Below are 9,818 nucleotides of genomic sequence, written 5' to 3' on the forward strand. Positions count from 1 at the left end.
TTTACCGGGAATATCCAAAGAATTGAACGAAAAAAAATTGAACATTTCAAGCTTGAAGAAAAATTTCGAATTTTTGCCCGATGATGATTTACGTTTATACGTGTGCATGTGAGTGTGTTCGCATATTTCTCTTTCATGAATATTCATATTTTTTATTTGATCGATGTGATCGTTATTTTAAAAAATTGCTAAACTTGTCAGAAAAATTGAAAAGAGCTCAATTAATAGATTTTGCTGAAAAATCAAATACCTGACCAAGATTACGCGATGCAAATATTTTTATCAAAATATTATAAACATGTTAAGAATATATATATATATAAAAAGGTAATTATTATTGTAATATAAGTGAATAATTTATATCAATAATAAAAAAATATGGTAAAAAAAGTTTGCAAATACATAATCATATACATTTCCAAATTTAAAAGAAATTTTTATCTCATGGAGAACTCAGAAATTTAATATCGTATTTATCACAAAGTAATTTTAACAAAATAATTATTCTTACATTCAGAATTATATATGTATACGCATATATGCAATTGTTTTATATACATATATAATTAATACATAAATTTAATATATTATTTAAATGATAATGAAATGGCAGATTTGATTTATGCAATAAATCTGCTATATTTTATTAATAGATTTTGTTAGACTTACGTTCACATTTTGCCAATGTAGCAAATATTTTGCAAAGTCTATTTCCGATAAATTTTATAGTGTATTTGTATTTATGAGCTAGAAATTTTGTTCAAACAAATTAATTAATACGCTTTAATTGTGCATTAAAATTTTCGCGCAAAATATTTGCAAAACGTTGGCATTAAAAATTTTTTTTTATGAATTTATCTATCAATAAACAGTGCAATTATTTTAAAATGCCGTTATCATTAAAGTTTGTGTGCTTAGTGAAATATACGCATATTTTTAGATTGTCCATTTAAGATTTTAAAATTAAGTTATTTGTAAGCTATTGATGAATGACATGATAATTTCTCAATCGTTTTTATACGTATTTTTAGTTGCGAATGCGTATAGCTTTGCAATTTGGCTAATTTGCCAAAGATATTCACACATTAAATAATTTCATGAGAAATGTATCATCGCAAGAAAGTGTTTATATTGTATATAAATAAATATGAATGTGTATATGAAAATATAGCAGCTCATTAATATGAATTATTAAGATATTATTTCCATATATATATATATATTTTTTTTTCTTTTCTAAAAATATTTTTTAATATCCTAAAACTTTTATTAATATTTGATAAATCAAATAATTCTATTTATTTCAAATTAATTTACCACATAAAATATTCCAATAGTATAAGAATAAAATTGTCCTATAATTTTGATACAAGGAATTATGGAATTTGACATAAAAACAATTTTGTAAGTAAATATAAACCCATTTATTAAATGTTACAAAATCTTTATTATAGGATAAACTTTTAAAATAATGCGCATACATCTAAAATCTAATATCTAACACTAATATCTAACATCTAATATCTAACATTTTTGTAAAAAAATAAATTATTTTAACGATATACAATGTCATCGATAATTTAATAAGTCAACATTTTATTTCACTATATATGTATTAATACTTAAATATTCTTTATATCATTAGATAAAAATAAATTCAAATATTAATAGTTTAGTAAGTATAATCTCTTATGGCAGTTTTCGTGCAAAAAATGTTTCTCAATTTTGCTATATATTTTTTAAAATGTCAAGCAATTAAAATAAATATTCCTAATTAGCACTTTGTGCAAAAAACAAAATATTTCGTGGTCCAATATTTAACGCAATTGTATATTATGTCTGAGTTAGCTCGTTATATTTTAATTTTAAAGTCGCATTTTCTTGTCTCAAAAATTCAAGTTCTTCTAATTTATTCTGTAAACTTTCGTTTCGCATTCGCAAAGTCATTAACTCCTGATGTAATTGCTCATTCTCATCAATCAATGCTTTCATTCTAGCTGACTCTTTGCTAGGATGCATTTCTTTAACCAGATCATCTGTTTGGTTCAAGAGATTTTTTATCAAGGTAGCTTGAGAATTTATATGTAGCTCCTGCATAGCGCGTAGAATTTTTGTGCTTTCTTGCTTGGTATATGTGCTTATCACTTCTTTGATAGCAGTAAGTAAAATAACTGGATCTTGATCTTGTATTTTCACACCTGATTTCCTCAATTTATCAACTGACTTTTCCTTTTCTTTAATTGAATTATGAGGACCAGCCTCCTTAGAAGAATCAGAAGGACGACTATTTTCCTTACTAGAAGTATCTGAAGAATTATTAATAGAAGAATCAAGAGAACGTTTATTCTCTTTAGAGAAAGTATAAGTAATTTCTTTATACGATCCTGAACGTCGTTTACGATCTTTGTTTTCAGATGCTTTAGAATATTTTACCTCATGAAGTTTTATTTTCTGTTCTCCACTAATACTCTGCTGATTACTATTGCTCATTTTTATTTTCATATCCGAAGACTTTCTTTTGTTGTCTGCAATCTTCTCTGTTTTCTCTGACGCTTTTACATTCACAGAATGTTTTTTCACATTTTGATCAGATTGTTTCTTGAAATTTTTTGAAGAAGATTCTTTATTATCTATGATTTTTATATTAGGTGTACTTGGAATTGTTATCGTAAAATGTTCCTTCTGTCGCATAATATCATCTCTCTCATTTTGTTCTAAGAAATGAGTTAATGGAGATGAAGTAGCATGCCTGGTAGTTACATGGCGATCCGGTTGCTGAGGTGTCTTTTTTGATTCTTTTGGTATTAGTTCTAACTCTTCCAGGAAAGAATCATTCATTTTGAATATCTGTATGTAGACGTATGTAAATATCTGACTTAATGTCTACAATAAACATATCACAGCAACTGTAAAAAGAAAAAAATACATAAAATTAATAACATTTTTGACATTTAATAGAGAATCAAATATTTTGCACAATTTAATAATTAATAACCAAAAAATTTTGTATTGTTACTATCTTGATAAAAAGACAATAAATTATTAATATTACGATTCTGATGAACAAGAATTTATAAATTTACGACGCACAATAGTTACTCAACTAGAACCAAAATTTTATATATATATGTATATATATATATAATATGTATATATATATATATAATATGTATATATATATACATACGTACATACATACATAGATATATATATATTATATATATAGACACAGTATGCTAACCTTGTCGTGCGATCGCCAATTCTACGATACAACAGATTCAAAACTCAAATGCGAAAGGAATGTATTGCTTTCAACTGCCTTGGTGTAGTTGATCAGCTGATAATAATATAGCAAGCGGCAAATGCCGCGCTACAGTTTTACACACTGGTTACTACATATAAGTGACAAGCGAATTAACCAATCATCTTCTATATACATAATATTATTTTCAATAAAACATTATATTGATTGGTTAAAAACGTTTCTTTTTTTTGCTGTATAAAACATCATCACTTGTATATAAAATTGTAGATCTGTTTTTTTTGGCTGAACTTTTGCATCAATTCATCTTTCTTCTTCTTTTCTCCTGAAGAGAAAAGGAAAAAAACTGTGCTAAGTTCAACTAAAAAAAACAGGCCTACAGTTAGCCTTTTGCTATCTCATTTCGACCGTTGCTATTTAAATCATTCATATGAAGCAATGTATCTCTTACAATTAAATAATACTTAAGTCTGAATTTACTATTTATATAATCAGTACAAAATGTATTACAAGTTCTGTATGATGCCCATTATACGGCCCGATTTATTATACGCTGAATTATTAATGTTATGAATCGTAGCCAATCGTAGCTATTCTTCTGAAAAAGGGAATAACTGTGATTGGTCAGTTTCATAACATCGATATTACAACTTCTCAACGCTCTCAAGTCCCATGCAAAGATACCTTTAAAGGTGTTTGAATACATTCTAAAATTCAATTCTGTTAATTATCTTTTATCCTTGTTTAGCATTCGGTGAACAACAAAGATAAAATGATACTTAGGTTGACAGAGTCAAGTTTTGGAACGCACTCCATAATAATATGGTCACGTGTCATAACCTATTTTTGTATATTTGTCATGTCATTGATAAAAACAAAGCAATTATATCGATATAGTAATAATTAACATGACAAGCTACAATTAGATATATTTATTGAGTTCAATTAGTTCAGTACCCAGTATAGCAAGGCAATATCAGACAGTATCGATTGTAACATTGAACTAACAATATGTACAGCGTTCTTATGCTAACTTTGAGCACATTATTGCTCGTATTACCGCACGAAAGTATAAGTGGATTTTTGAATGCATACCCCAAATTGAAGCAGTTTCAACTCACCGATGAGGAGGATGTTGGTGCGCCGCTTTTCCTGACGCCTTTAATAGAAAATGGAAAAATTGAGGAGGCGCGAGCAAAGGCTCTCGTCCAACACAAAGAAATGGGCGATATTAGCAGTTACTCGGGTTATCTCACAGTTAATAAAACGTACAATTCTAATCTGTTCTTCTGGTTTTTTCCAGCCATGGTAAGTAACGATTAATCCCCTCGTAAAAGAGATTATACCTATACAACTAGATCTGTCGAAAAATTACAGATTTTGTAAAGTGCTATATTTTCTGTAAAATTTGAACTATGACTGAATTTATATCTCAAGGAGAGCTATAAATTTCGTATAATTTCTGCATTCAATGGATTCGCTCAGTTTCTGCTGCCACTCTATTGATTATGTCAAATTATATAAAGTTCTATCGGCAAAACACACTTAATACAAATACAATTGATACCAATTTGCTAGCACATTGCTAACATTTTTTACTTATTAGGATAGTTATCATAAAAAATTTTTTTATTATACAGTGTTGTATATACAATAAGAATTTCCATATTTTTAAATTTTATTTGCATTTAATCTTGTTAACATATTTTTTACGAGTACTTATGATGTACATAATTCTTCAAGCATTAAAAAAGTTGTATAGATTATATGATTAGACAGTTCCTTACTCCATTACAATTTAAGGTTGGTTTACAATAAAGATTAAACAATCATTATTTGTGTGCCATAGCACAATCCAAAGACTGCACCAGTAATATTATGGCTGCAAGGTGGCCCAGGAGCAACTTCTATGTTTGGTCTTTTTATGGAAAATGGTCCATTTATAGTTACTGCTAACAAAACTTTGACAATGCGAAAATATTCATGGAATATAGCACACAATTTAATATATATTGATAATCCAGTTGGTACTGGATATAGTTTCACTGATGATGAAAGAGGATATGTAAAGAATGAAACACAAGTAGGAAAAGATATTCTTACTGCCTTGGTACAATTCTTTTTGTTATTCCCAGAGCTACAAAAAAATGATTTATTTGTCACTGGTGAATCATATGCTGGTAAATATGTACCAGCAGTGTCTTATACCATTAACAATTATAATATCAAAGCAGAAACAAAAATTAACTTAAAAGGCCTTTCTATTGGTAACGGACTGTGTGATCCAGAGAATCAATTGCTATATAGCGATTATTTGTATCAGCTCGGGCTGATAGATGAAAATGGGAAAACTCAATTTCAAGTATATGAAAACAACGGTCGCGAATTTATTAAACAGAAGAAATATCTCGAAGCATTTGAAATATTTGATACACTCCTTAATGGCGATCTAAATGGCACGCCATCCTTATTTCACAATTTAACTGGTTTTGATTATTATTTCAACTATTTGTTTACGAAAGATGGCAATGATTCCGATTGGATGTCTGAATGGATACAAAGAGCTGACGTCAGACATGCTATACACGTGGGCAATAACACTTTTCATGTTGAAACCAAAACTGTCGAGGAACATTTGAAAGAAGACGTCATGCAATCCATAGTACCTTTATTGACAGATCTTCTGCAGCATTATAGAGTACTTATTTACAATGGACAATTAGATATTATCGTAGCATATCCACTCACGGAAAATTACTTAAAAAATTTACAATGGTCCGGAGCAGACAAGTATAAGAAAACGTCAAGAAAAATATGGATGGTTGGAAATAATGTAGCGGGCTATACAAAAAGCGTTGACAATTTAACAGAAGTTCTCGTACGAAATGCAGGTCATATGGTTCCTTCAGATCAACCAAAATGGGCATTAGATCTCATCACACGTTTTACTCATAATAAAAAGTTCTAAATAATTATGTGGATTATTATATTAAACGTATGTGATAACAGTTTTGAATTTTTTATCTTAAGAATCTCTAATATGATATGTATGTATATATCTACAGGGAAATTATTTAATTATAAAAATACATAGATCAAATACTATAACAAAAGTTTTAAAAAAAGTTTTAAAAGTATTTGCCATTTGTTGTTCCGAGCAATAATTTTTCAGACATTATAATGAAGACTCAATTAATAAATTACAATTAGATGATCATTACTTTTCATCTTTATCTCGAACTATATATTTAACTTTTATCGTTTTCCACAAAATTACTGTTTAACTGTAATCTATAATTGACCTTTTAACTTTAATGTTTGATAAATTACTGCTCAGAGCAGCAAATACATAGCAAATATTTTTATATTTTCTGAAGAACATTCTTGTTATGATTCGCAAATGTTGGAACCTGTATATATAGATATTTAATAATATAAGGCAATTTTTGAGATGCCAACAATATACTCTTTAAGACATTCTTAAAATACTCTGAAAAATAGTCAAAGAAAAAATAATAGTAATAAAATGATAATTTTGTAATGGAAAATATTTAATAAAGTTATTAATGAATATAAAAGCCGTCCATAAATTTTTCCTATTTACTTTATATATATAAATCTAAATAATTTATATTAAATAAATTTTTCTATTAATTTATACTATATATTTTGAAATACATAGATTCAGACTTCATATTTTGTATATTTGTATATGGTATGTATAAAAAAATTATGTATATGTATATAAAAATCTTACTGTGTGCTACATATATTAACAAGCATATATATTGAGCATACAATTAGCATGCATGCACACAAAAACATGTGCACCCATAAAAGTACATGCATGGAAATATAAAAGGTGTGTTCTTGCGTTTTGAACATAAGAAGAGCGACATCTAGAAGACGCCATGTTGCCGCGGTTATTTGAAGTTGGCATTATGTCATTATGACATTATGTTGAGTTCTTTCCTTTGGAAATCGAAAAAAATGTAAATTTCTGCATCCTTTTTTTCGGAAACTATTTGTACACGTTTTTACTTGACACATACTCATATCCGCAATATATCACTTCAAAATTACTGCGATGTAAATGTTTAAAATGCACATCTGGTTATGCGCAGAACGGTACGAAATTCGTCTCAAAAACGAGCACACTTTTATACTTCCATCACGGGTACATAAATTTATATTAATCTATTCGAATATAAAATATATAAAATGTGAGGAACAAAATATAAAAATATGTTCTAATTTAAATTTGTTAGATATGGCAATATATAATAAATAGTAATTTAATATATATATTTGGCAAGTTTTCAATCTTATTTTACTTAAATTTTATTTTATTTAATCTAAGTATGGTAACAAAAATTGATCTACTATAGAAATATTTGTATGCCATTCAGTATGAGAAATTCCGGGCACTGTGATGGTCTTTAACTTGCCTTGTTTATCTAACGTTTTTAAACCAATCCTGTCAAATTTATAAATATCTCTATCACGCATGTCTATCACTGTATTGTTATTGTCATAATATCCAAAATGACTGCTTTCCCATGGAGTGATTACGCCATCGTTCGGTCCTCCAATAAGTATTATTCGTTTTAGCTTAGTTAAACCTATTTTATAGTCAGAATTGTTAAAACCGTTGATTTCATTGTTCACATATGGTAAAAACTTGCTGTACTTATAATAAAATTCCTGAAAAAAAATGTATATTAGAATATACAATAATATACTTGATACATAAAATAGATTAAAGTTAATAACTTGATGATGAGGATCATTCCAATAATTTCCAACACTGGTGTATTGTCCAAGTCGTGAATAAAAGAGTTCATAAGCAGTCTCACAAGCTAAATCTGGGAAAATCAAACGCAGAAAACGTGCTGAAATCAGGATTTTATGATTAGAACAAAATCTTTGTTTTATTTTCTATTTGGATATCATAATATACGTACTTCCGTATTGTCCCGCTTGCGGTGAGCTTAGGGAAATAAAATTTCTAACATTATGCATAGGAAATCTTTGTAAAATGGCTCTAGCTAATAAACCTCCTTGGCTATAACCTATTAAATTAATTCCCTCAGGAAATGCAACACCTATAGAAAGCACATCCATGCCTATTTCTTCTACCTGTTTCCACATTGGTTTTAGGCTACTCCAGCCTGCAAATCTAATAGTGTTATAGACTGGAGTTCCAGGATGCATCTGTGAAGATATATATATCAAATGTAAAAAATTTTAATCTTTTTATAAACATTCATATATGAATTATATATATATATTTTTTTTTTATAAAAACTATTAGCCTTTAACGTAAAAGTAATTTGATATAAAATGATTTATTGACAATATGATGCACAAAGGCGCATAAAATTATTTGAAAAATAAAAATGAATATGCTAATAATAAAATTCTTTATTTACAAATAACATAGAGCACATCATCAATAAAAATGAGCGAAATAACTTATGCAAAAAAAATGTAAACGTAACAAAATCAGTTAATCATATTTGAATAATGAAACAATGGTGTTGTGATGTTTATAATAAACAATCATTTTGCTCCACTTCATTTCACCTACCTCCTTAATTCTGTTGCTAATGAGTTCCATGCTTTCACTTCCAGTAAGAACTCCATGAATAATGACGACAGCATGATATGATTTTGCTTCATTATAAAATATTAAATTAATTAAAAATAAATAAATTTGTATTACAGAATTTTTGCTCGTCATAATTTTCCAATGCTGCACAAAGCTGACCTCTAACTTTGATTGATCCTTTTGCAGCGCTACGGTGAACTGAAGAAATTGAATGTTCTCAAATGGAACTGATAAGAAAGTAGTCAATATTACCGATAAATGATATTACATTCTCATTTATTGAATGAATTATTTATTTTCTTTCTGAAGACACTGACAGAAATCTCTACATATTTTCTTCAAATATCCATAAACATTTCAAGGAACATTTCTTTCAAGTATTCTATGAATATGTTTTTTTTGCACAAATTTTATTTTTTTAATTATTTATTTTATTTTATTATTATAATTTTATTATTAATTATATTATTTTAAACATTTTTCTGTTTTAAATTAAAATTAGGTTCCAATTTTTAAATTACTATTAATTATTTATGGTGTTAATATCTATTTGACGTTAATGCCTATTAATCATTAATATTGTACATTGCATCGAGAATATTAAATTAGTTATATCCTTCTAAATAAGGAGCACTCGATAGAAAAAATTTCATGAGAGCAATGATCCCGCAATTAAAGTCGATGACGATAGATCTAAGGGTGAATGAAAGAGAGGGTGCTGATGGCCGAAGGAATCCAATTGCATTACGAAACTGTGCGTTGGAGAATATAGTAGGTCGTCACCCTAATCCTTACGGACTGCTATATACTAGGTGGCGGGGCACGTGGTATTTTCCGAGCTCGCTTCAGTCATACATCACCGTACTCTGACATCGCCCCGCTTTTCTCCCAATCCGTAGACGAAACTCACGCCTTACCAGGGCGACGGATGCCGGGCGCATTGTT

General features: G+C 28.3%; 3 protein-coding genes across 3 annotated transcripts; 1 reads left to right on the plus strand and 2 right to left on the minus strand.

The window, feature by feature from the left end:
* Positions 1-1,833: 1,833 nt before the first annotated feature.
* Positions 1,834-3,290, minus strand: LOC105618487. The gene is made up of 2 exons (XM_012200020.1): positions 3,242-3,290; positions 1,834-2,906 (listed from the first exon to the last, which is right to left on the minus strand). The coding sequence occupies exon 2, from the start codon at positions 2,836-2,838 to the stop codon at positions 1,834-1,836; it is 1,005 nt and encodes a 334-aa protein (XP_012055410.1). The 5' UTR covers positions 2,839-2,906; positions 3,242-3,290.
* A 983-nt stretch (positions 3,291-4,273) lies between these two features.
* LOC105618488 (venom serine carboxypeptidase) lies at positions 4,274-6,230 on the plus strand. Its single transcript, XM_012200021.1, has 2 exons — positions 4,274-4,570; positions 5,112-6,230. The coding sequence occupies exons 1-2, from the start codon at positions 4,274-4,276 to the stop codon at positions 6,228-6,230; spliced, it is 1,416 nt and encodes a 471-aa protein (XP_012055411.1).
* A 1,382-nt stretch (positions 6,231-7,612) lies between these two features.
* LOC105618489 (lysosomal thioesterase PPT2 homolog) lies at positions 7,613-9,005 on the minus strand. Its single transcript, XM_012200022.1, has 4 exons — positions 8,853-9,005; positions 8,227-8,476; positions 8,036-8,154; positions 7,613-7,966 (listed from the first exon to the last, which is right to left on the minus strand). The coding sequence occupies exons 1-4, from the start codon at positions 9,003-9,005 to the stop codon at positions 7,613-7,615; spliced, it is 876 nt and encodes a 291-aa protein (XP_012055412.1).
* Between the last annotated feature and the right edge of the window lie 813 nt (positions 9,006-9,818).

The sequence above is a fragment of the Atta cephalotes genome, assembly GCF_000143395.1.
Source record: "Atta cephalotes unplaced genomic scaffold scaffold00017, whole genome shotgun sequence".
In the NCBI taxonomy this organism is placed as follows: domain Eukaryota; kingdom Metazoa; phylum Arthropoda; class Insecta; order Hymenoptera; family Formicidae; genus Atta; species Atta cephalotes.

What these genes read in the sequence shown, in the direction of transcription:
- LOC105618487 (XM_012200020.1), bottom strand. Translation starts at nt 2,838, where the DNA reads ATGAATGATTCTTTCCTGGAAGAGTTAGAACTAATACCAAAAGAATCA.
- LOC105618489 (XM_012200022.1), bottom strand. Translation starts at nt 9,005, where the DNA reads ATGACGAGCAAAAATTCTGTAATACAAATTTATTTATTTTTAATTAAT. An exon ending in GCAAGCGGGACAATACGGAA is followed by an intron (nt 8,155 to 8,226) that starts GTACGTATATTA and finishes TCCTGATTTCAG; the next exon opens with CACGTTTTCTGCGTTTGATT. An exon ending in GGAATGATCCTCATCATCAA is followed by an intron (nt 7,967 to 8,035) that starts GTTATTAACTTT and finishes ATTTTTTTTCAG; the next exon opens with GAATTTTATTATAAGTACAG.
- LOC105618488 (XM_012200021.1), top strand. Translation starts at nt 4,274, where the DNA reads ATGTACAGCGTTCTTATGCTAACTTTGAGCACATTATTGCTCGTATTA. An exon ending in TCTGGTTTTTTCCAGCCATG is followed by an intron (nt 4,571 to 5,111) that starts GTAAGTAACGAT and finishes TGTGTGCCATAG; the next exon opens with CACAATCCAAAGACTGCACC.